The following is a 27,055-nucleotide window of genomic DNA, read 5'->3' on the forward strand; positions in this document are numbered from 1 at the left end:
TTACTTAGATAATTTATTTAATTTAGTTTAGATAATTTACCCTGCAATGTAATCCACTGTTAACATTGCAAACTATTAACTTCATCTCACACGGTAATAGAGGGCCCGTGTACATAAATGTTCCCAGTTCAAATGAACCCCAAAAGCTAGGTGTTGCTTATCTAGACGGTAACTGATAAAGTTTACACACAAAGTTTATTTCACTCATATCACAGTGTGGGAAAAGGTGGGGAGGGAAGGTTACATGAAGTGGTGATCTGTCAGATCTCATGCAAATTTCACGAACTCCTTGGCTATCTCATGCAAATCTCTTCATTTTAAAGGGAAACAATGCAAGACTATTGTTCCTGTTATCTTATTGCAAAGGAACACCTGGGATGGACTGATAAACTGATGACCTGTAAAAACCTTACATGTGGTGCCTCCCCTTCGGTGACGCTGGCCTGACGTTTCTAGGTGGGCACCTACAGACCACCCAACTCAAAGGGTATAAATGGAACTTTTTTTTTGTTCAGGTTCTCTCTCTTTCCTGCGAGTTGTGAGTGAGGACCCTGTTCAACAGTATTTCTAATAAATACCTGGCTTAGCAGCCGCCTTGCTCAGAATTACTCAATTGGCATCTCCTGCTTCTTCCCAACCGACAAAAGAGCCTCCCGGGAAGCTCAGGACTTCCCAGCCAGCTTTTCCCGGGTGAATTTTTTAAACAAAGGTGGGGCTGAGACTACACCAGATTCCCAGTCCAAAGTCTCCCGTGCAGAAGCCTCGTGCTCCACTGGTTTACATACAGCCAATATAGCACTTTTAAAGATTCAGAGACTGAACCCAATTTTCCCACTTGGGAGTAAGATCCGAATTGGACGCGGGGGGATACACCTCAATCAGGGGACACCTGTTTAGGCCGCGTGTGAGCGAGAGGCAGCTGCTGCCAATCACCTGCAGCAATTACAGCCCGCCTTGTGCGACGAAGAAAGCTCCGTATAAACCTCTTGCAGGTGAGCAGAGCATCCCTCTCCTCCTTATCTCTGTGGCTTCCACTCTACCCGCCCATTCCGCTCTAGCCTTTGTTTCCCTTTAACCTCTATGGTGTAGTGCGTGAGTTGGCGGGAGACTCTCTGTAAGCTGATCCCGCGTGTCGCTGGTCCCGCCATAGGCACGTGGGCGCTGGCCTATCCCTGCGGCCTGGGCGGAAGTGCGCGGGTATCCATGTTGAGCGGCTGGGCGGAAACCGAGGCCTGCTGCCTTCCCGCCTCGCTAAGATGGAGGAGACGAGCCGCCGGAGGTGTTAAGCGCCCCACCCCCCGTGACTAGCCGGGAGTTACTGGGCTTCGTAGAACGGCCTTAGGGTGAGTCCCGGAGGAGGCGGTGAGGGGCCCGAGAGCCTCGCGGTTTCTCCGTAGGAGGGCGAACGGTGGGCGGGGTGCCGAAAAGCTCCGGGGGGGGGGCTCCAACTTCAACCTCAGCGAAAGGAACTTTTTGGGAAAAGGCGGGTTGGTGGCGGCGCTGAGGCGGGGAAGCGCAGGAGGGGGAAAAGCCACGGGGCGGCGGGCGGCGGTTGCCGACCTTTTGGACCGGCCGCTTCGAGAACCCCCTTGACCTGGGATGTACAGAAAAGCCCTTGTGGTAAAAAGAGCTGCCCATCGACTTGCGCCCACGATGCTAATATAGGGAACGGTTGCTAGTGGGAGGGGAGGGGGCGGGAAGCAAGGGCAGGCAGGCTGCTCCTCCCCCCTCTTCTTCCCTGGTCAGTTGGCAACTGTGGCTCCTGGAGTCTTTGCGGGCGCAAATTTGGGAGGTTGGAGGTGGCGTGTTGCGAGGGGGGCTGTGAGGACGCTGCCTTGGACCCCAAGCATTTATGAGACGCTTTGTTTTCCTTGGCGTAGAAGAGTCGTCTTCTTTGGCGATCACTCGTAGCCGAGTAAGATTGCCTTCCATAGTCCCCAGTTCCAGGCTGTAGAAGAAGGCACCGCTTTGGAGAGGGGAGGTCCCTGCTGAATCAATAGCACTTGGGTATTCTGGGACTTATGACTGCCTTTCCCTAGTGTAAGGAGGGGATAACACAGGGGTGGGTCTAACAGAAATGAATGTCCTCATTCGCATCATTATTACAGCATTCACTAGTCCGAAAAGCAAAATTAAAGCAGGTATATATTTTGTTTAAAAAGGACTGGCATTTGCACGCATGCTTAGCTCTAGGTTTAACGTTTCTCATAATTAAACTCACCAATTCAGGCACATTGCCTTTTTTTTAAGGAAGGGTATCTTTCATCTGACTTGCATGCACTTGTGCTTTGTGTAAGCACCCCATCACTTAAGGGCTTTGTCTAAAGTAGCTTTTTTTGGCCCCCCCCCCCGAAACTTTTGAAATTACTTTTTTGAGTTTCTTTATAACTAAGCAGGAGGTGGCTCTGACGTCGTGGAAAAATGGTTGGAGAACGTGTTAAATATTTTAGAGGGAAAGTTTAAAAATGAGGGAGTGCGCAGGTCCTTACATCATTCAGTGCGCCCGTCATTTTTACGTAAGACGCTGAAATGAAAGTTGCTGAATGACAGTCGCCATTTGCTGCTTAGTTGCCCTGTCTAGCCATTTTAAGTAAAGCTTAGAAACAAGGAAGTGATTTTTAAGAGATTAGTAATGCAGTGGAAAGTGAACAATAAGTAGACAGCAATGTATGCTCGTAGTCATAATCGTGCGGCAATCTTAATTCTAGGAGTGCCCGTCTTTATATAACGAAACGGCACCTTCCATACACAAGCTGGAGATATTACCAGGCTTGAGGGAATGTCCAAGGTTCCCAGAAATAAAAAAAAACATACTGTATTCATGAAAACAAGGACCCCAAGGTTTGGGAAACTCAATAGCCCAATGAGTACTTGGCATCCTCCATTGCAACAGAATATTAACTGACTGTTGGAGATGGGTGGAAGGCGAATACAGTGGAACCTCGGTTTATGAACACCTCGGTTTATGAATTTTCAGTTTACGAACGCCGCGGACCCATCTGGAACGGATTAATTCACTTTCCATTACTTTCAATGGGAAAGTTCGCTTCAGTTTATGAATGCTTCAGTTTATGAACAGACTTCCGGAACCAATTGTGTTCATAAACCGATGTACCACTGTAGAAGTAGTATCCTGAACAGGAGCATTCTCACTGCATCATTTGTATGATTTTAAGTCCCAAACAATTCACGGGGGACTGATCATTTTCTGTGATCTCAGAATGCTGGATGACTGTTAGAGGGTGTGGGATGGTATTTATTCGCATTTTTCCGTGTCATCTTAAAGGGTATAAATGAATGCTTGTAGAATCAGAATTGTAGAATTCTATCCCAACCCTAGTCCAACCCTAACCCCCTGCAATGCTTGATAGTACCAGCTTGCAACAGTGTTTTTGCCCCCCCTCCAATATTGTTATAACTGCTAATCTCATATGGCAATTTCAACCATTGGGCACAAAACAAGTGATAAGATCCTAGGGGATACTTATATGACTAAAACTAAGACCATCTTATTACCTTTTTTCAGTTGGTGACAACTTAAAAAACCTACATGTACACTTACCAGTCAAGTATAAATAAAGCTATTATGAATGAAAAGCCTGCAACTCATCATTTATTAGACCTTCATGGGGTATTTATCTTTCCTATGAAATGGCTTCTTCAAAGTGAAGTCCCAAGCAATCTTTACTCTTCTGACCCTTTGAGTCCAAAGAAAACCAAGTCCCCTAGGGCATGCTCAGGCAAATCCTAAAACAGTGAATGTGTTCAGATGAGTCACTTGAACGTGAACAGTGGAGTCATTCAACTAGTACTGGAAATTCTACCTGTTATGAGAAAAAAACAACTGCTCCTTTTCCCTTATGGGGTACCCAAGAGACAAAATATGTCTATATAAATCACCAGCAGCATATTTACTATATGTGTTATGTCTAGAAGTTGCCAGGAGTTAGGCAAAAATAAGCTCTCTTCTGTATTTGAATTTGAGCAGTAGGGGTGCCCTCCTTTATTTTGGAGGTCAACAGACAAATGGAAAATATCCTCACAGTACCTGCATGTGGGAAGTATGTCCATGTGTCTAGTGTTTTATGGTTTTTTGTAGCCATCATGTTCTGTTAAGTTAAATATATTTTTTAGCTGTTTGAAAACTATTTTCTGAATTCTTAAACTTCAAGTACTGTTGTGAGCTCTAAGAGAAAGTCAGTTATACATAGATGTCATACTTTTTGCCAGCCATCATTACAAGGTTATCCAAAGATCCAAACCTGGTTTAGCCTATTACCGGTAGTATTCTTTACTGAGCACCATGAAAAATCCAGCTGGAGGGATTTACTTATTCCATCAGAGGTTAAGAAACATGACATGAACTGCCATTACTCCTAGCCTGTTATTTTAAACCCCACCACTAGGACATGAGGTCTGTACACGTTTTATAGTTATTTTTGAAAACTGCCACATTAGAGAACAAAGCTGTCAATTCAGTACATGAAAAATGTCTTCCCTTAATTTCATTCTGAAATATCGGAATTTGGATGTAATCCTTTTTCTATTTAAAGTGAATTAATGTATACATACTAAGTTTCTGTCTACACATAGGTTGCATAGGTTTTTTTAATAGACTTTTCAGTCTGATTTGTTTAAATCTGATAATACACAATCCATAGATCTACTGAAATCTCATGCTTATCATTTAGTAGCAATCTCATTTAGCCTCTAGATATCACAGTCTCTCCACACGTTGCAATATCTATACCAAACCCAACATTTGCAATAAAGCTCATGTCCATACATGTTTCAGTATGATTTACTTCAGAATAAATACTATAGGAGAGAGCTCTGATAGTGCAATTTTAACTGGCTGTTTATTGTAAATGGTGCAACAATAAAATAATTCTGGATTCTGATTAAGAGATTTTTGCTATCTCATGCTTTCTTTGCTGGAAATGAGTAAAAATAAAGCTTGCTGATTTGAAAGCTCTGCGTATAGCATACTGTATTTTTCATAAACACTTGTGGAACTTTTCAGTTTATAGGATAAACTGTATTTATATCATGAGCTTTAAGCACTAGTACATTCAGTTGCTTGCCCCAGCCCTGCTTGCTGACCAAGTTAACCATGATTGGGTACTAGTTTAATGACTCAGCTGTTAGTGTTCAAGTGACTCATCCTAACACATTCACTGTTTTAGGGATTTGCCTCAACATGCCAGAGGGGACTTGGTTATATTTGGGCTCAAAGGGTCAGAAGAGTAAAGATTGCTTCGGACTGCACTTCGAAGAAGTTGTTTCAGACACTAGTCTCTGTCTAGAAGAAGAGGAAAGATATCTAGTTAAGGTGTAATAAATGAGGAGTTGCAGGCTTTTCCTTCATAATACCCTAATTTATATTAGACTAGTAGGTGTTGAATTTTTTAAAGTTGTTAGCCAAACTTAAAAAATAGTAATAGGGTGGTCTTAATGTTAGGCATGTAAGTACTCCTAGGATCCTATTTCATTTTGTGCCAAATGGTTTCCTAAGACTTATGAATAGCATCTGTTCTGATAGTTTTGTGTGTTCTTTCTTTCAGACTAATTGATAAATCTTATTTTGGTTTTAGGCTTGTATTGAAGACAGACAGCTACTTCACTGCCAAAATGTCATCTTCTACCTCTACACAATGTCTACCACCAGAGAGTGCCTGCAGAACACCACCTCAACAAGTCAAACGGGTAAACTATTATTATGAGTTTTTTTGGGAGGAGGGGTTTGACTGAAGCCTGGGCCTCATTTTAATTCCTGGATCCAGCATGGATTCTATTGCTGGAATAGCCAGGCCAGCCTGCTAAAGGCCTGCTAAATATGGGTCCTAAATGGAACAAAGGGAGTGGCTCCAGTCAGAGGGCAAATGGGTGAGCTACCCTCCCTCAGCTGTCTGTTAGAAAGACAAAAGGTCAGACTTGAGTTATGTGAACCAGAAGGTGGAAGGAAAGTTGCAGACTGGAAAGGCAGAGCGAGAGAGAGAGCGCCATGTTTCATTTGGTTTGAATCCAAAACTGCAGGTATGTAAGAAGCAAGACTGTTTTTGGCTGTTAATGCTGTGAACCCCTCCATCGTAGGCTCAGGTTGTATATATGTATAAATACAGGCAACAACCAATTTACACATGTCCAATTGATGCGCAACTGCACATGCATCACAACGACCCAGAAGTGGCTGGAAAAGGGGGTGTAACACGCAGCAATATAGATGGAAGCGTGAAAGACAAGTGCAGTCAACAGTGGGTGCTAATCAAGGAAGAAGGAGCTCAACTTCTAATTTTATTTGCCATTAATGACAACTGGCTTTTCCATTCGGATTTAGTTCCCTAGCACATTAATTTAGAAGTAGTACTATCATAGTTCCCAGATATTATGATTAGACATGTTTGTTTATCCTCACTGCTGGGAGAAAATATTGACTAAATAAAGACATTTGAGTTAATGGCCATATATTAGCTGTCAAATTTAGTATCCTGGGGAGCTGAGAATAATCTTTATATCCAATTTGGCTATGCTGGAGTTCTTAGGGTCCCAAGTGAAATACATTGAGGTGGTTCAGGTGTTCCTATTTGGAGTTAGAATGAAATGCAGAGGGCAGGATGTCTTAAAATGAATAAATCAACCCATATGACAGAGGCCCATTAGGTTGGAACTATTCTCTAATTTAATTATATTTAATTATTTGGTTGTGTATGGGCCTTGTGTTAGATTACTGTGAGCACTGAACTTTAAGTTAGCTTAATTTGTGTCCTGCTGTCCGCAAACGGGTTTCAAAAGCAGGCATGCAGTTTTGATGCTTCCCTTGGGCTTGATTTCGGAAAACACAGGAGTCCCCAAATGGTTGGTCTTTTCAATTTGTAAAATAGACAGTATCTAGTGAGAGTTCTGGGAAACAGTTTCCAACAAAATCCTGAGTTAAAGATGGGTAACATTTTGGAATTTGCAGTTCATTGGATGCCTGGGTACTGTTTGGAAACTGTGATTAAATGTTGGTGACACAGAACTGCATAACTCCACAGACGTGTGGGAAAATGGGAGTCAGTACGACAAGTGTAATTTTGAAACTGGTCTAGAATGACTGCAGGCTGCTAACTCCCTTGTTCTGTCCGCTTAGCCTGAACATATCAACACTTCACCTTTGTCTCTCATTTTAGCATTGGGAATATAGAGGGTAATGAGGTATTTAATACAGACCTATGGGCCTTCTTGCTTCAGGCAATTTCATTGTTTCAGCCTTATGAAGCTGCCTGGGTATCTCTCATATAAAGTTTCATTTGGAGTTGCTATAACATCATTGTGGCCCTAATTGGATATTATGACTGCTGCAGTGAGAGAAGGTGGGGAAGCAACATGTGTGTTATGATACTTGGGATTTGATATGTTGCTGTTGCCTCTCAGGCTCATTCTCTTTAAATCTCTCTCTCTCTCTGGTAAAGTGAAATGTATGATTTACATTGAGGTTATGCATTGTTTGTTAGTCACTTCATCTCCTTAGAATTATTTGTTCCAAAGGCACATTGGTGGGGATGGGACATTGCAGTTGTGTGTTTCAGGCTTGCATGAAGCATTTAGTTTCCTGTTCTGGGATAGGTATGTGCAGCATTTAATCTGTCACCTCACATAAGTTATGGAACATGGCTTTTACAAAACTCTCTTTATCCCATATCTTAGCTACGACCGAAACCGCCACTCCTGAAGATTCTGCGAGCTGCAGGTGCTCAAGGTGAAATTTTCACACTAAAGGAGGTGAGTTGATACATACACTCTTCTGTATTGGAAACAGTTTTGATGGTTGCCTTATTTTACTTTTCCCCTATTTAGGGAAGTTTTTAATGTTTGATGCTGTACTGTTTTTAATATTCGGTTGGAAGCCGCCCAGAGTGGCTGTGGAAACCCAGCCAAATGGGTGGGGTATAAATAATAAATTATTATTATTATTATTTATGTATTTCTATGCCAATCTTCAACCACACCTAATATTGCTGAAATGCTCCCCTTTGACTTCATAGCCCAAACAAATGAAGTTGTGAATAGATTTTGGCTCAGTTCTATTGGAAAACCCCCTCTCACTTCCCATGTTTAGGCTGTTGAAGGAGGAAAGTGTAACTTCTACAAAATGAGGACTGTGCATATGGTCTTTGAATTATATATGCTGTTTTATGCTCCCTAATATTTACTTCTTTTTGGTAGTCAGTGTTTATTTGACACAAGCATTTGCCACTTTCAGATGCTGTTTCATCTGTTCTCTTAACATTTCCAGTTTGCTACCTTTTGATTTCCTTCTGGTGATTGATATACTTCTGTGTGTAATTTTGCAAGTTTATTCTGGATAATTTAGTGGCTAGAATGAAATGTTTCTGCTTGTTCCCAATAACCTGAGTGAGCAGTGTTGGTGAAAGTGGTTTTTAGGGGGAGGGTGTCCCTAAAGACTATCTGTAACTGTTCTTAATAATGCATCCCCTAGTTTGAGCATGGAGGCTGAAATATGGAGGGGCAGATTTTGGTCTCAGCACTTCTGAACCTTTCATGTGAAATAGGCACATCCTTATTGCCATGGGTGTGTGTTTTATTCATCGGAAGGTTTTTTGAGCTGCCTGTTGCAGATGCTAAAAGAGCAGCAGCTTTTTTATTGTTGAATAGCTATTATAAAATGATTTAGGGCTATCGGTCAGTATTAAGAGTGGGAGGGAAACTGCATTAGTTGTAATCCTGAGAGACTGTTAGAAATGTTTCTTGTTGCCAATTGATGCTTGAAAGTTTTTGAATTATACTTTTATATTTTCCTCTCATTTCATTGGAAATGTCTTGTCAGCTAAACCCAAGAAACCCTGTGAAATCATTTATTTTAAGATGAAAATGCAAAGTGTGTACAAGATTAAAAAATGACACTAGCTGTGATTTACAGGGGTATCCTGTCAGCTAGGAATTAAATGCAGTGGCTTTTCATTAGGAATGTGTCAGATATTCCTGTAGAGCTCCGTGACTTACTTTAAACACTTATGCATTTAAATAACTTATTTAGCTTCTAATATTTTTGCAAAAAACAAATTGAATACTTTGAATGGAAGGGGTTTTAGTGTTAAAATGTTAATTTGCCACACCAGCCTACATTTAGCGCAGTAAGGGCTTGTCCCCCAGCAGTGGATGGAAGCTGCTAGTAGTTGTTCATTTTGCATTTATCTTCTCTAGGTGAGACTCCCCCCCCTTTTGCTGGAGACACAGAGGGGAGACTAGGCTTTTATGCTTAATGTATTACATGAAGGATAGGCTCCACTTGTGTGTTATATACTAGTATGTGGCTGCACTATTTCAGTTGGATCTGGATTGCAGTTCAGACATTATCTGATTGTGGTGTCATTGCCTTAATTTTAAACCATGCAAGCAGTGGGGCTCTGTGTCTATTGGCCTTATTTCTGAAGGCAGCCCTGTAGCGGGAAGTTTTTAATGTTTGATATTTCATTGTTTTTATATATGTTGAAAGCCACCCAGATTGGAAGGGGCAACCCAGCTAGTTGAGTGGGGTGGTATAAGTAATAATAATACTGTAATGATGATGATAATAATAATAATAATAATAATAATAATTAATTAATAGTTAATAATAAAAAATTAGCTGATTGGGAATACTTGATCTAGATGCTGAATCTGCCACTGTGCCTGAATGCCCATAGTATGGTTTGGCTGCTGAAGGGATGCAGTGTATCTGAGCAGTGTTTGGGACACCCATGGGAAAGTGGCCCTAAGCTTCTCAGAAGGGTATTTGTGACAAATCTTTATTACGCTGTGAATATATATAAAATCTTCTCTGACCGTTATAATGACAACTACGGTACTTTACATCTGCTTAATACAGAATTCCCAGCTTTTAAAAATCTACCTAATACAATAAAATAAACATTGATCATATGTATTACTTACATATTACCATCTCCTGCATTATAACCAGTGCCACTTTCTGTTTACCACTGTTAAGCTCTAGACCAGGGATGGTGAACCTTTGAGCCTCAAGTTGTTGTTGGACTCTGATTCTCACCAGCCCCAGCCAGCATGGCCAGTGGTTAGGGATGATGGGCATTATAGTCCAGCAATGCTAGAAGGACCAGTGGTTTCTCAGTCCTGCTCTAGATTAGTTCTATTTCCAGACAATTTAAGGTGCACAGATATCAATGTTCAGAGTCTCCTCTTAAACAGAACTACAGTTGTGCCATCTTTGAGATCCCAATATATCCAAACTCCAGCCAGTGGGGTTCTAGTTAGGGAATGAATATTGACTATAAAAAACTACCCACGTCTGTTTATTCTGTGTTTCCTATTCCCCCCTCCCCCAGTTGCCGATGCCTTAAGTGGTTTGCAGAGTTATCCCTGGAGTGCTTTCTCCAGCGCTTTGAATGCAAACTGCTTTCTAAGGAGAGAGAGAAATGTTCCCGTTTAAAAATTTTGAGCATTTTTTTCTCGCCTTGGAAAGCAGTTTGGATGTGGGAGTTCCATTTTAGCTGGATTGTGGAGTTCCTTTTAGAGCTCCAATTCTGCGAACCCCTATTTTAAAACAGTTACTGTACATTATGATTCCAGGCCCAGTTCAAGGTGGTAATTATTCTGATTTTACTTGTCAACCCTATGACCTACTTGCACAGGCTTGTGTGCCATGACCTGCAGGTTGGGGAGCACTTGATGTATTTATGACCCTCTTATGCCATGTGGGTAGCTGAAAGATAAAGGACTGAAATTGGAGGAATTAAAAGTCTGTTGTCTTAATTGCCCCATCAGCACAAGCATTCCTGCTTGCCAGATGGAGTGATTCCCCCTCTCCTCACCATCACTATTCTGGGGATTCTCCTGACCCTCCAGAGTGGAACTGGGGCAGGAGAGCATGGGAGAGCCCTGTTGCACTTGTGCTGCATTCTGCTAGCTCCCTGTGTTAGTTGAATCCAACCCTCAGTATCTACGTTGGTTCAAGGGATGTGATAAGCTTTAATTCATAAAATAAGAGAGCCATAAAATATGGTGGAAGCCATATAAAATTACAACAGTGTTTTTACTGACTAGGAGCACTATCGTGTGGTATTATTTACAGAGGAAAAAGTTCAACAAATGCTGAAACAGTTGTAATAGAGAACAGTCCTTACTGGTTTAATTCTTGCTGCATTTCTTATAAAGGTTTTTTTTTATTTGCCTAGCTTGTACATTACCTTGGAGAGTATATCTCAAAGAAGCAGCTATATGACAAAAAACAGCAGCACATCGTGTATTGTGGAGGAGACCAGCTGGGGGATCTTCTAGGTTGTGAAAGCTTCTCTGTGAATGACCCAAGGTAGGAAATCTCTAAAACATAAATAGAATAAGTTTCCTGTGTGTAAAGCAACTATCTAATCCAGGCACCCCCCAAACTTTAGCCCTCCAGATGTTTTGGACTACAATTTCCATCTTCCCTCACTGCAAGTACAGTCAAACCTCGGTTTCTGACCGCCTCCGTTTGCGACCGCTTCAGTTTCCGACCACCGCGGACCCGGAAGTATTTACATCCGGGTTCTGTGGCGCACACATGCGCAGAAGCGCTCTATCGGAGCTTTGCGTGCGCGCAGAAGCGTTCATCAGGGAGCGAATGGCTCCCCAGAACGGATTGCGGTCGCAAACCGAGGTATGACTGTAGAAAACCAGCATGCCAGGGAGAGAAGTTGTAGCCTTGTTCTGTAACTTACGTGCTGATTTTTATTTGCAAGGAGTTCTTAGAATGGGGAGAGGTGGTCATTCAAAAAATGACTTCTGCCTTGTGACCTGCTCCATGCTGCCACTTAACACCACCTGGCTATGCTGCATATGTAGGTCAGACCTTGAGGCATTGTACAGTGGTACCTCTACTTACGAATAACTCTACTTACGAATGTTTCTACTTACGAACGGAGCTCCGTCCGCCATCTTGGATGCGGTTTAGATTTTTTCTACTTACGAATTTTTAGATAGGGTTGCTTCGACTTACAAATTTTTCTCCCAATGCATTCCTATGGAATTCGACTGACAATTTTTTTTGACTTACAAATGTTAGTTCGGAACGCATTAAATTCGTAAGTAGAGGTACCACTGTAGTTGTTTAGTTGTTTAGTCGTGTCCGACTCTTTGTGACCCCATGGATCGCTGCACGCCAGGCACTCCTGTCTTCCACTGCCTCCCGCAGTTTGGTCAGACTCATGTTGGTGGCTTTAAGAACACTGTCCAACCATCTCGTCCTCTGTCGTCACCTTCTCCTTGTGCCCTCCATCTTTCCCAACATCAGGGTCTTTTCCAGGGAGTCTTCTCTTCTCATGAGGCATGGAATGGGGCAAAATGTTGGCCTTGCATGGAGGCTTAACAAAGCCTCCCAACATTACTTCATTTTTTGTTACTTATTTTGTCTACCCGAGTCGTTAAGAAACTTGGAGTCCAAAGAAAGGCCATACTTCTCAATAAGTAATTAAAGACAAGTAAAATCTACTCTCTTGATGATCCCTTTTAGAAATTGCTTGTCAACCCACCACAGCTAGATTCCTTTTAAGGGGGGGGGGCAAAAAGCGCATTGTTAACATAAAAATCATTGGGATGCTTAATTGTGCTTGTACTCTAGCTAGGGTGGCAACTGTATGAGTTAGGCTAATGAAAATTTGCAGGCTGTGTTGGCTGTTTCTACTTTCTTTAAAGCAGACATCCCCAAACTTCGGCCCTCCAGATGTTTTGGACTACAGTTTCCATCTTCCCCAATCACTGGTCCTGTTAGCTAGGGATCATGGGAGTTGTAGGCCAAAACATCTGGAGGGCCGCAGTTTGGGGATGCCTGCTTTAAAGATAGGTGTGGAAGGGTGAGAAGGTTTGATAAGTGTGATAATACCACAATCTGTCCTTTGAACAAAAATACTTATTTAAAAATAATTTTTCCACAGACCATTTTATGACATGCTGAAACGGAATGTGACTTCTGTTACTGTTACTCTTACAGGTAGGTTTCTTTTAATATTATCTAAGTTTATTATGCATTGCTTTATAAAATTAATTTTGGTAAGTAAAAGCATGTAAGGTCTGCTGATGAAAGTACTGAGACACTACAGCCGTCACACACCCTCAACACATTTTGGGCAATAGTGTCAAGACTTAGAATGATCAGATTGTTAATACAGTTGGTGGTGGTCTGATTTCAATGGACTTAAGTTGATTTATTTCAGTGGGTCTGTTTTGAGTAATAGTCAAACACAACCCTGTGAGTACAGTTGAGAGAACGTTCAATCCGAGTGAACTCACTGTGGTTAACCCTTTATTTATGGTATTTAAATGCCTTCTATTCCTCTGGCTAGAGTGCATTTAACTTTCTCTAGATTTTGCTAAATGGATGAACTAGCTTAATTTCTCGGCAGGGAGCAGAATCCCAAAGGTTATCCATCATTGAGATTTAAAAATGAGTGATTATGCCTGTGGCCCTCCAGTTATTGTTGGATTCTTGTTCAATCTTCTCCACTTAGCATGACGATTGGTTGGTGAAATGGAAGTTGTAGTCCACTAACAATGAGGACCACAGGTTTCCCCACACCTGATCCATACTCTACCATTGGTTTATTTCCAGTTCTTATATTTTTAACACAACACGTGTATCAAATACAATTTTTCATCTTTATTTGTCTGGCAACTTTACAAAAATTTACTTGTGGAACTCTTCCCATGCTCCTTCATTTTTGGCAAGGTCCTCAATTTGCTCACTTTCTGTCATTTGGAAAAAACAATTTTATTTCTATGCTGCTTTTCATTCAAATGAATCCTAAAGTGGCTTACAAGCGATAAATAATATGATAGAACACAATACAGTGGTACCTTGGTAGTTAAACAGCTTGGCTCCTGAACAAATTGGCTCCTTAATGCTCCAAACCCAGAAGTGAGTGTTCCAGTTTGCGAACGTTTTTCGGAAGCTGAACATCCAATGCGGCTTCCGATTGAGTGCAGGAAGCTCCTGCAGCCAATCGGAAGTTGCACCTTGGTCTTCGAGGCGTTTCGGGAATTGAGCAGACTCCTGGAATGGATTAAATTTGAGAACCAAGGTACCACTGTAGCGAATTAACAATATTTGTTCCAGTTAGTTGTCAAACTATATCCTGCAAGTCGTGACTGTATTTACCTTGTATGAAATGGCAAGCATAGAAATCATGAGAAACACAAATAAAATGTGAAGGAAAACCATTTTTTTTGTAGTGATCTGCTAGTTGTGCACCAGTTTTTCATTAGTCATTTTAATTCAGCCCGAGCAAATCCTGTGATAAACAATTATTGAAGGTTCATTCTTGTAATAGTGATTCACACCTAGGTGACAACCATGGGGATATCCTGAGGTTGAATTTGAGTATTGCCTGAATGCACCTTGAGTTGTGCTGGTGCAAGATCCAAAAGCAAAACTGACTTGGCTGGCCCTTGTATTGTGCATTAGTAAAGATGTAAGCATGTACGATGTAAGTAGCTATTTCCAACACCCAGTGATTTAAGGCTTCAGAACTTTTCTTCATCACTTTTGTGGTGCCAGTTGGCCATATTTGCCAGTCAGATGAAAATGGGAGTTTCATTTGAAATGAAAATAGTAGCTTCAGAACCTTGGTAGAATGAGAGAATTAAACTTCGTTTCCCCACTTCTCACAGTCTTGATGCTGCCATGGCTTCACCACTGTTTATATAACATACACATTTTAGTTTGCATTCGTAACATTTTACATCCAGCTTGGTTTTTATTCATAAGGTGTGTTTTGGTGAGGTTCTCTTGGAATTTTAATGAAGATTAATTGTGGCATAGTTCTTTATTGGTACTATTGGAAGTCATTTGCACATTCTTGAGTGATCTACAGAATCCTTTGAGGAGCAAACAAGTGGGCTTATACTACAGTAGAAAGTATAGCTTGGCCTGGTTTGCAGATAATGCTAAGCTATACTTTGTTTCTCTAAAAATTGATTTGTTTTCTAGGTTCTCTTGCCTTGCACCTTTATAGTTTGGTGAGTGTCTTGGACTGGGAGGCTAAATTATGGTTAAGGAAGGGTGCTGGGTTCATGCATATCACTAAGCTATAGTTTTAAAAAATCCAAAGACCGTAAGCCAACAACAAAGTATGGTTTCTTGGCACTAAGCAAGCCAGTTAAGCTGCTGTGCACAGTTCACACATAATGCTAAACCGTGGTTTAATAAACCATAGTTTAATAAAGGACAAGTCAGGATTACAGTATATGCAAACCACTCTGAGACTTCTGAAGCCATCCTGAGTTCAGTGGGCAGTCTTGTTCACTAGCATTTGAGATCTTTGTAGAATCGAATGGGTGGCTCAGAAAAACTCAGTGGGTAACTGTATTGGGGAAAATATAGAAAAAGTGAACTTTAATAAATTTATTGATGCTACCAAATCAAGAGAGGAGAGATGGCCTGAAAAATTAAGAAAACTATTGTTTAATAAATTAACAAGCATTTAAAGGCTTGAACAATCAGTGCACTTTGGGCATGGCAACTGCGGCAACAAATAAATACACGATAGAATTTCAGTGCATGAGTATTCCTAACCGTAGTTTTATCCCTCCAATTTTGTTATTGGCTAATTACAGCTAATTGATTTGAGTGGATATGCACATTTCAAATACCAGTATTGAAAGATGAAATTCCTGTCAAGTGGCCCTGAATCATCATTCTCTGGCTAGAGAGCAGTTTTTCATTTAGCCTCATTTGTTGCTAACCTATCTGTTTCTGGTTGTGCAACTAGATCCGAGTTTTTGTGAACTTCCCATCCTTTTGTCCTAACTCAATTCTCAATCCGTTCTATTTATTGGAACATTTTCGGAAAACTGCTGCCAAGTCCATAGTTTAGTGTTAAAGCACACAAAGTGAAACAGTATGTGTTTCTGTAAATGCTCACAAGCAGGGTGGATCTGATTTAAATCAAATCAATTTAAATCATAATTTAAATCACTAGTTAGACTTGATTTTAATCATTTTTTACAGAAATTTTTGCTGGTATAATCTTAATACCGGTATTTGCAACCAGATGAAGGTTTCATTTTTGGAATAATAAATGTTCAGAGTAGTTTTTACAGTTCTATCAAAATTATTTATTTGGTTATACCGTGTTTCTCCAGAAATAAGGTTTCTCCAAAAATAAGACACCGTCTTATATTTTTCCTCAAAAACACACACGGTGGCTTATTTTCAGGGGATGTCTTTTATTATTATTATTAAGTATGGTACAGTTTAACCTACAAGGTTAAACTGCCTATCACTATGGCTTATTTTTGGGGTGTGGCTTATTTTTTGGAGAAACACAGTACTATTAGAAATACATAGATAAATATGAAATTATTGTAAGGTTAAATAAGTTAACTGTTTATAGGGGCTATATCTCCCAGCAGCCCTGGCTTTGGAGAGTCTGGCCTTCCTTTTTCTAGAGGGGAGGAGAGAGACAGTTGGTAGGCCTAGGCTGGAACAGGCTTGCAGAAGAACAGACTGAGGAGAAACAGGCTGGTGGAAAGCTGGAAAAGGAAAACCAAGGACTGGAGCAGAGAACTTCAGAGATTCCTGCTGCAGGACTGAAGTTCTAAGTAGAGACTTTATTGTTTGGACAATGTCAGGCGAGTCTTGGGAAGAAGGGCCTGGAACCAGTGAACTCTTATAAGTTGACTGGCAAGCACTTCAAAGTCTCACCAAGGACTTACAGATCCCAGTTACTATTTCCACCACCATCCCTTTGGATTTGCTTCTACATTCAGGTGCTTATTCTGTACAGTTAAGTGTTAGTGCAGTTGTTGGAACTTACTGGATTGAGAAGAGGTTGCCAGCCCTGAAGTGCCTTCAGCACTTGCCTCAAGTCTGAGTTGCATAGACATGCAACTGACTTGCACAAGTATTATGCAAAGATCCCAAGACTTGAGTATTCTGCTCACAAGGTTGCACTTTCATTTTTACTGACTCACTCTTAGCTACTTGTGCAGATCTATTCCACTCCAAACAATCTATTCATTGAATCTCTTGGAACTTAGCATTTAAGAGGTAAGGGGTTGATTCTGTGTATATAAATTTGCAAAGAAACATTGGGATTAAGGTTTTTTCCTCAACTCTGTATGCTTATTTTATAACATTTTTACTGTGAGGAAAAGGCATGTTATCTCTGCAGACACAAATTCACACTTTTGAGAACTGCAAAAACAAGCATCTGTGATAATATCTTCTTGTTAGAAAAACTGCCCCAAATAATCTTGCAGAAACCTCTGGAAGAGCATGATATTGTGAATGGATTAATGGAATTCATTTACCAAAAAATTTAAACATAGCATATGCTACATTATTAAAAACAAATCCTTATTTCCTGATGAATAGCCTTTGGACTATAATGTAACTTAAATAGAAAATTATCTTTGGAAAGCTTTTTCCTCCAAAAGCATTTTATTTCAAAAAATCCAACTTAAATAAAAAAACTGATTTTATTAATTTTTTTAAAAATGATTTTTATCCACCCTTCTCACAAGGATGGAGGCCTTGCTGGAGCAGATCTTCCTTTGTAGCAGTGAAAGGACTAAGCCAGACACTCCCAAACTCAGCCCTCCAGATGTTTTGGAACTACAACTCCCATCATCCCTAGCTAACAGGACCAGTGATCAGGGATGATGGGAATTGTAGTCCCAAAACATCTGGAGGGCCGAGTTTGGGGGTGCCTGGACTAAACTGTCTCCCTTGCTGAGCATTAGCAGAAGTAATGACTGGATGGGCATTGGTACATTTCTATGTGTTGGTTAATAAGCTGGTTTATGTATCTTGCTTGAAAACAGAATTGGAGCCTGGGATCTAGAACCCCTTTCTATTTCCCATTAAACTTGCTGTTCTAATGTCAAGGCGCTTACAGCAGTTTGTCACTTGAAAGTGCTAGGAAGATTTGGCACAAAGTGCCATGTGGGAGGCCAGAACATGAGCAGTTAAAGGGTCAGGAGCTTGAAGGTGCATATTCCATTCCTCAGTTGTGAATAGCGTAGGAATTTGAGCAGGGTTTTTGATGGATAGGACTATATGCCCTCACATTTAACTTTTAACCCTACAGCTGCCAAACCTATTTGTTGGTTGCTTGTCAAGGGACCCCTCTGTGTTGTGAGAATGGTTATTACCGGGGAAGGTTTTTTCTTTCTTTACCTGCTGTCTAGATGCTGCACAGAGACTTGCTCTCGCAAAGGATCAAAGCATGAATAATCCAAGTCAAGACCAACTGAAGGTAAACCCTGATGGGTGGTTTCTTTTGTCGTACAGAGTTGCCCCTTCTCTGTACCTGTGCACGGTGGACTGCTAGAACTTTTGAATTTCTTGACAGGGGGGCCTCTGCCTTCCTCAGAAGTTTTGGGGAGTCCACAGACCAGGGACAGAGTGACCATTCTCTGTTCTCTACCCAGCAGAGTTCCATTCTCTGAACATGTTTTTTGGGGTGTAACACTTCCTGTCCTCAGTCACACCAGCTTGTGTTGTTGTCAGTATTCCTGGATGGGATTTTTTGAACAGAGGGTGATTTAGATTTACTTAGTAGTGTCCTTCTTGAAACGCTTCTAATACCTGGCAGATCTTTTTTCTGGTACTATTGTTGGATACATTTAGGCCAGCTTGAGAAAGAGTTATATGATTTGTGATGGAGGTAAGAAGTTAGATGTCATTGAGTAGATAGCAACTTTATTTATTTATTTTGCTGGTTTATAACGTAGAAATGCTGCTTGATATTACCAGATTCTTGATTGGTTAATATGCTTTGTTAATTTTGCTTTGTATGCTCAAACCGTGACACTCTTAACTCCTCGGTGTTGCTCTGCAACTGGTGACTCAGAAAGGAAGTGTTACATCCCTGTGTCTCTTTTAAGACCTGTTGGGCTAATGATTATCTCTCTCCTTCTTCCTTTAAGCAGAGTAGCACAGACATAAGCTGCACTTCTGGGCGAAAAGAGAACGAAGTTGACACACCTGCCTTGACTGTCTCAAATACGTGCAAGGAGGATGAAGGTGAGTACTGTACAAGTCTTTGAAGCTGATGAAAGCCATGACTGCCACAAGATGAGTTCCTTTGTTCTACATTTGGCCAAGATTTTGCTGTTCTTTATTATATTCGGATCTGGGCTCTATTCTCAGTATTGCTTCCTTTATATGTGATCATATGCACATGTTCAGACTTCACACATTGGTCAACAAGCACTGAGAGTAAGTCACAGTTCTCTGTTCATCTCTGTTGTAACAGGTGGGTTATTTATCCTCACTAGATTGCTTCTGTGCATTTTGTAGAAATATGCGTCCTTTCAGTAGTATTGACTGGTGGTAGATAGGGATGGCACCTCACTGTAGGCAATGTGCCTTTTTATTTAAAAGTTTCTTTGGATGGCAGGAGCTTAATCTTGTGACAAGGGTTGGGGGCAAGTATGATGCATCATCACCATCATTTTATTTGAATGCTGCCTTTCCATAGTTAAAACCATGTCCAAGGTGACTTACAACATGAAAAGATTTACTTAAGTAGTAAAGTAGTCATAGACAATAAATAAAACAAATCAAAAGAGATGTGACAAAATTGAACTATGCCTCATAAGTCATAATAAGATCTAACAAAAAAGTAACAGCAACAAAAACGCCCAAAGAAACCTCCTAAACCAGTGGTTTTCAACCAGTGGGGTGCCGCGCATGCAACACTGGTCTCTGTCCCTCTTCCCTTCCCTCCCTCTTCTGATGTCCTCTTGTGTCTCTGCCTCCCAAAGGCTTGCACAGCTGTTTATTGCAGTAGCCCTGGCTACAAGCTCTGCAGGTGAATGGTGCCTCTGAGGCTGGTCCTGGGGTGCTGGTTGCAAGGAGCTGAGGCGACCTCAGAGTAAGCAAGTGTGCAAGGGAGCCCAGTCAGCCAGTCCACCAGCCCTTGATGTTGGGAACAGATAGACAAGTCCCAGGCCCATGTGGAGCAGTGTAAGGAGGCACCTCTCTTTGGGGCAGGGGGGACAGCTCAAAGACCAGAGCAGCAGCAGCAGCAGCAGCAGCAGCAGCAGCAGCAGCAGCAGCAGCAGCAGCAGCTGCCTAGAGGACTCCCAAGGAGAAGGGAGAGGATGCTGAGGGAACACTCTACAAGGGAGGGTATTGGAAAAAGGGTAAGAGGCTGCCAGCTTTGCAGGCAAGGGGTGACATAACTGTGCTCCTGAGGTCCACGGGGTGCTGCAGAAAGAATGTAGTTGGTCAAGGGAGCTATGGACTCAAAAAGATTTAAAACCTCTGTCCTAAACAATACTCCAGATCTAGAATCTGTACAGCAGCATCAGCTTTTGTAGCTGGAGTCACATGGTTTAAAAACATCCTGCTCTGATCATCTTGTCTGTGAGTCCTTTAATTTTAGCTGAGTTTAAGGTGGGAAATGGTTATAGAAACAACAGCCCCTTATCAAAATTGATATTGCATGTGAGCAAAAGTGAACTTGAAGGTCATACAATCTGTATAATCTTTAAGGAATGGCAGAGAGTCTTGCTGGGGAGTCATTTAGTTATTCCATGGGGAAGGTGGGTGGCTCAGTAGTAGAATATCTGTTTTGCATGTAGAACGTCCCAGGTTCAAACCTTGGCATATCCAGGTGGGTCTGCAGGGGAAGACTTGTGGTCTGAAGCCCTGGATATCAGCTACCAGTCATTGTGAACAACATTAAACTTGATGAAATGTTATGACTTGGTATATAGAGCAGTTTCCTATGTTTTGAGAGTATCTACATGCTTTGCTCTGCCTTATTTCTTCATGCAAGTGTAGCTGATATGGTGCCCTCCTGATGTTGAGGATTATCACTCATATCAACTATTGCTCATTCTCCCTGGGGTTGATGGGAGTTGGTATCTACAACCATGTTGGCTACCCCTGCCAAAGTACCTCAGGCAGAAGGATATTAATTTGAGAGTGAGCTGTGTCTCAATGCGTAGAATTATCAGTCAGTTCACAATAAATATGTTTTAATCTGAACTTTGGTTGTTTCCTGTAGATAACCTTTTAAAAGAACAACCCACACTGGATCTGGTGCTTGAAGAGTGGGATGTGGCTGGTCTTCCATGGTGGTTTTTAGGGAATCTGAGAAACTACAAGTCTAGAAGTAACGGCTCAACCGATATACATACGAATCAGGTAAATGTTGTTCAACATTAATTCCTGAGATCTTTATAGGCTCTTTCCAGCTCAAGCTTTCTTTACTGTTGAGACTCTCCATAGTTTGACTTTGCTGATTATGGATAGACTCCAGGAAAGAAGGGGCCTGCAAGTAGTGCAGGGTAAATGGCACCTGCAAAGACTTTGAATCATCCATTTGAATGCCGCCGAACACTGCTGAGGGCTCATCATCGAGCCTATGTAGTGGCAGTGAAGACAGCAAAGAAAGCATACTTTGCTGCTCCCATTACCTTCTCTTTGTACCAGCCAGCAGAGCTTTTCCAGGTAGTGCAGGGCCTTTTACGGTCTGGCCAGAAGGAGGTAACAACCAATGGTAGCTTGCTGTGACTGGTTTGCAAATTATTTTAAGGATAAAATTACTTGCATCTGCCAGGATCTTGATTCCACTGTTACAGCAGTTGAATCTCAAGAGGTGTCCAGAGCACTGTCTAGTCCTGTTGTATTGGATGAGTGTATTGCCTCCTAAGGGTGGCAACACAAGAGCATGTCTTTACGATGCTCTGCCAAGTCATTTTTGCACCATGTCTGATATCGTGGTGAAGGAATTTTGCAAGATCATACATTGTAGCTTTATTCAGGCATCATTGAATATAATGAGAACAAGTCTTTGTAGATCAGTAAATGCCATGTCTGTCTTCCCTTTTTGCTCTAGGATGTAGACACCACCATTGTTTCAGATACCACTGATGACTTGTGGTTCCCCAATGAAGCTGCTTCGGATCAGTTTGGTGTTACAATCCCAGCTAAAACAATTGACCGTGACCATGCCAGTGAAGATGGAAAAGATGGGAGCAAAACTGTAAGTCCCGAGAGCAAAGGAACTGAATGGTGCTTGTTCCACCAAATGAGCATGGATATTAAGCTGGAAGTGTAAGCCATCGGAGCACTAAAGAGAACCAGTGTTACAAGAGCCAGTGTGGTGTAGTGGTTAAGAGCGGTGGACTCGTAATCTGGTGAACTGGGTTCGTGTCCCTGCTCCACATGCAGCTGCTGGGAGATCTTGGACTCGTCACACTTCTTTGAAGCCTCTCAGCCTCAACCTCACAGAGTGTTTGTTGTGGGGGAGGAAGGAAAAGGAGATTGTTAGCCACTTTGAGACTCCTTAGGGTAGTGATAAAGTGGTCTTGCTTTGTGATCTTTTGCGAGATGCAATTTATTCCCATTCTCTAGATAGCAGTGATGACATGGGGGTTGTGAGGGGAGAATATAGTCACTAAAAGTGTAACAATGATCTGGTGCAGTGGCTTTCAATCTTTTTGACAAACCACATTCATTCTGCAGCTCCCCTGTGGGATACAGGGGAGTTCACACTTACATGGGAGTTCCATTCTGGGCTACCACACATGCCACTGGCCTCGTCCATTTTCAACACGTGCATTAGCAGGAGCGTTTGTGCCAATCGCACGCAAGTGGGCTTTTAACTAGTGCTTGTCAAACGAAAGACTCTTTCCATATTGCTGCATTTTAAATTTAAATGTAGGGCCTGGCTGCAAGGAATTCTGGAAGCAGAAGGAATTAAGTAGTAGGCAACGTTAGGCCAAAATAGGCATCAGTTGACCATAATTGCTGGTAGTCATAGTAGAATACCATCAGTGTTGACACCTGCCTTGAATTTACAGTTTTACATCGTTCTTTTTATCCAAATTGTTTTATTTATTGCAATATTTTTTTGTTGTGCAGCATGCAAATATTGACAGTAAAGAAGTCTTTCTTATTGGGGTGGGGAGGGGAGAGAATACATTTTTTAATGGCCATACATGTTCCTTTTTGGTTTTATGTACTTTTTGCAGGTGAGTGAAGCTGAATCATCTGATGACTTTGAAGATACACAGTCCTTAAACGATGACACAGACATAGATCCTCCCTCCAAGGTAAATGTACTTGAAGCTTAATAGCCGTAATTTGGCTACAAAGTTGAGTATCAGAAGTTAGAAGCATTTTTATTCAGGTAGTTGAAGTTCCTTATTGCATCCATAACAACAAAATACAGTGCATCTTTTTGTCCCTTTATTGTGTTTAAAAGGGCAGATGTGTCAAATCAATTTGTAGGTTTTATTGGACCATCTGAACTGGTGGTAATTCAGCTTGTCATCATCCAAAGATTGAGCTAAGGAAACTGAACACAATAGTTTCCATGGTTCAACAGTTGCAGTCTGCTTAGTTGCAGGCTTTCAGCCTTCTTACCATTTTCCCATTCTTCCGATAGCTGGTTATGTTTATGTTTATGACCAGTATAAAAAACTACTTTATTTCCTGTATGGAAGACTACTTTAACCTCATAGCTTACAGCTCAGGTGTTCAGAGGCCAGTTTTTAGCAAGTGGCTGAGGAAAACTGATATGTGACCAATTCAAATCTTCTGAGAAATGAGGGATTTAGAGTGTCTATAAAGTTTTTAGAGGGCCTTCTAGCATAGTAAATATCTAAACTGATAACTGAAGGCCAAAGTACACCATCATTCATGGGTCTATGCTTTTAGTATGGTTTGGAAAGGGGTGTTTTGCTTAAGCAGTAAAAATAGTGTGCTAGTGAAGGGAACCTTGCCTCCCCAGAGTCTGTTGTTCCAGGTATGCTTTCCCTTCTTTGCTGTGATTCAGGGAGTCTGAAATAGTGAAAAGTTGGCTGGAGCAATAGGCTGGGCTGTAAGCTATGGAAGAGAGGAGGTTTCAGGCCTTTTCACCTACATTCCTTGACAGTTAAAGCAAAGCACCCCACCCCCATGTTAAATGTGAATGATGCAGATGTGAAAAGAAGTGTGTGTCTGCATCCCATCTTGTCTCATTTGGTCATCATCTTTCCACATTTTGAGAAGAGCCAAAAAAACCTTTTGCTGCCTGGAATATATTCATTGGGATATTTTTACAGAGCCAGTTGAATATAGTCTCACAACATGACTACACTGTTCTGTGTCATTGTGGGAGCATTTTGATACTCAGTGGATCAGCACAGATGTTTCATGGTTTCTATTCCAAATGAATCAAGGGAGGGAAGAGATATGATCTCTATCATTGTGGCAGTGTTCTGGTTAGTTTCTGAAATTGCCCTTTTAATCCCAGCACAAAGACACTTTCTCAGTACTTATCAGTGGACAACAGACTTTATTTCATTATTCTCTGCTCAATTTTTCCTTTTTCTGGTTTTGCATTGCAATGGAAGTAGTAGTCATCCTGTTCCTCATAGCATGCAGAACCAAGTTTTGCTGCTGCTTGAGTATAGTTTAGTCTGTGCCAGTTTGACAAATTGGACTGTCCCTGGCACCAGACAACTGAACTATAGCTCTGAACTCAGAAAGTATATGAGGTATATGATATATGAGGTAATCAAGTAAGCCACCATCAATTGTGTAGGTTCAATAGATTTTATATATTTATAGAGTCTGAGAAATATGCTTTTAACTGACTTAAGGAGCTATCTACTCTTGAATTTAGAATAAGACATTGAAAATTAAATACAGTATAGAGAACAGGGTAGAGACTTTGTTCTTCCAAAGATATTGTGGGAGGGGGCACAATAAAGATGAGGTTCAGCAAAAAGGACATCTCATTTAGAGGGTTCAACCACAATGGTCCCCAACCTTTTTGGAAAATCGAAAGAAATTGTTACACAAAAAATACCAATTTCACCAAAACAAAACTTGTGTTGCTCGCACACAGAGAGCGCTAAACATAGACACCCCCCCCAAAGAAACATCTCCTTAAAAAAAGAAAGAAAGAAAGTTAGAATTGGAAGAGGATTTTTTTTGGTGGGAACTAAGGGTGGGCATCTGAGGGTCCTGAGTGATTGTGGACACTCTTGAGTATGTAGTAACCATGCTCTTAATCCATGACTTAAGAACAGAATATCGCAGTTGATGGTGCTGCTTACTGTTTTTACTGTAAGAAAGCCTTTATATGAATGCACAAACCTGTGATTGGTTTGAATGTCTTTCTTTCATCAGGACTATTGGCAGTGCACAAAATGCAAGAAGTTTAACTCTCCCATTAAACGATACTGTTTCCGCTGCTGGGCCTTACGGAAAGACTGGTTCTCTGACTGCCCCATGTTAGCACATTCTCTTTCCTTATCCAACATTGCCACAATGCAAAGCAAAGAGGACACAGAAGGGATAGATGTCCCAGACTGCCGAAGGACAGTATCTGCTCCACTTATGCAGTCCAAAGACCCATGCAGATCAGAAATCAAACCCAACCCACGTCCTGGAAGCTCTGTGGATTCTCTGGATCTTGCAGGCAAAGAGCCTTTGTTGCAGTTTGGTAAGCACAAAGAAAAGTGGTCCCTTGAGAGTAGCAAGGAATTGCTGAAACCTTGCATTATGTGTCAGAAGAGGCCACGGAATGGGAATATTGTCCATGGAAGGACAGCTCATCTGGTCGCCTGTTTCACTTGCGCAAAAATGTTAAAAAAAGGCCGGTCACCTTGCCCAGTGTGTAAGAGACAGATTCAGATGGTGATAAGGACCTTTATAGCATAGCAATGTCGCTTTTCAGGTGCTGCGGAGCAAGGATCATCATTCAGTGGACTATAACTAAAGGATAAAGATTTATATTTAGAAGTATGTTTATATATATTTTTTTATCAGAGAGGGGAACGTGAACCTGTGAGCCAAATTTCTTGGCCATTTATACAGCCTGGAAATTAACATGCTTGCTTTTATCAGATTGACTGGCAAAGGGTTCTTTGTTAAAACTATGTCAGCTGACTATGTAAAAGCCGTAAGATGAGCAATTCTTTGTGCACAATGGTGCTAGTTCTGAAGTGCAGGAATCTTATTGTGTATTGCAGTGTTTCTCAACCAGTGTGCCTCCAGATGTTTTGGGACTACAACTCCCATCATCCCTAGCTAGCAAGACCAGTGGTCAGGAATGATGGGAGTTGTAGTCCCAAAACATCTGGAGGCACACTGGTTGAGAAACACTGGTGTATTGAGCTGTGTTTTTCTCTTACTGTACCATTTAACCCACGAGCAGAGATACCTGCTCTCTGCATAACTTTCATTGTGGTATTGAAAATATTCACAAAGGTAGTGTGAATGCTTGATAGAAAATATACCTGTGCAATTCTCACCCCTCATAATTAGGGAATAAAGCACCTTCAATTTGAGTTTATGTGCATGGGGCTATTCTTAATGATGGCCCCTCTTCTGTGAAATGTTAATGCGGTGGTGCTCCATGTCCCTCTCTGGGTGTTGGCTCTTCACAATATGATAATGTAGCTAACCCTTCACCAACCGAGTGCCTTCCAGATCTTGGGTTGATGAGTGTTGCAATTGAAAACATCTGGAAGGCACCAGCTTGATGAAGGCTGGCTTACACCCTCTTTCAGTTTTCTAAGTTATTTGTAGCTTTAAGAATAGTCTACAATTTATGTAGCATCTGAAAGAACCCTTGATTTTTGGATAGTTATTCAAAAGTGACAGGGTAGAGCAGGCACCCCCAAACTTCGGCCCTCCAGATGTTTTGGACTACAATTCCCATCTTCCCCGACCACTGGTCCTGTTAGCTAGGGATCATGGGAGTTGTAGGCCACAAAACATTGGGAGGGCCGCAGTTTGGGTATGCCTGGGCTAGAGCCTTTGAGAAGCCAAAACATATTTAATAAGGGCAAATATAGTTGCCCATCATAAAATATAATTTAAAAACTGTTTTATTTAGCCGTGATGGACATTCTTTTTGAACCCGTGAATTATTAGATGAAAAGATAAATGCCCTGTCTATATTCATCAATGCAGCATAACCCCACTAGTCATTTTGCCAAAGATCTTGCCATTGTAGATATCTGGAGTAATGGTGCACCGTAGGAGGGAGAGAATCGGGTTCTCTTTTTAAAAAAAGTATTTTTATTAAAGGTTTCTTGATTTACAAAA

The 27,055-nt window shown here is 41.3% G+C and overlaps 1 protein-coding gene across 2 annotated transcripts; it reads left to right on the forward strand.

Annotated features, from left to right (window-relative positions):
* Nucleotides 1–1,121: 1,121 nt before the first annotated feature.
* MDM4 (MDM4 regulator of p53) lies at nt 1,122–27,055 on the forward strand. 2 transcript variants are annotated; one of them, XM_035122379.3, is made up of 11 exons: nt 1,122–1,343; nt 5,595–5,706; nt 7,687–7,761; nt 11,193–11,326; nt 12,927–12,982; nt 18,181–18,248; nt 18,925–19,018; nt 21,012–21,151; nt 21,846–21,992; nt 22,984–23,064; nt 25,130–27,055. In XM_035122379.3, exons 2-11 carry the CDS (start codon nt 5,632–5,634, stop codon nt 25,661–25,663), a joined length of 1,404 nt encoding a protein of 467 aa, XP_034978270.1. In that variant the 5' UTR covers nt 1,122–1,343; nt 5,595–5,631; the 3' UTR covers nt 25,664–27,055. The 2 variants fall into 2 exon arrangements, with proteins under 2 accessions (XP_034978270.1, XP_034978269.1); XM_035122378.3 differs by having other exon boundaries at nt 1,175–1,343; nt 18,922–19,018.

Source organism: Zootoca vivipara, chromosome 7 (genome assembly GCF_965207765.1).
Source record: "Zootoca vivipara chromosome 7, rZooViv2.hap1.1, whole genome shotgun sequence".
NCBI lineage: Eukaryota > Metazoa > Chordata > Lepidosauria > Squamata > Lacertidae > Zootoca > Zootoca vivipara.

What these genes read in the sequence shown, in the direction of transcription:
- MDM4 (XM_035122378.3), top strand. Translation starts at nt 5,632, where the DNA reads ATGTCATCTTCTACCTCTACACAATGTCTACCACCAGAGAGTGCCTGC. An exon ending in CACCTCAACAAGTCAAACGG is followed by an intron (nt 5,707 to 7,686) that starts GTAAACTATTAT and finishes CCCATATCTTAG; the next exon opens with CTACGACCGAAACCGCCACT. An exon ending in GAAAAGATGGGAGCAAAACT is followed by an intron (nt 21,993 to 22,983) that starts GTAAGTCCCGAG and finishes TACTTTTTGCAG; the next exon opens with GTGAGTGAAGCTGAATCATC.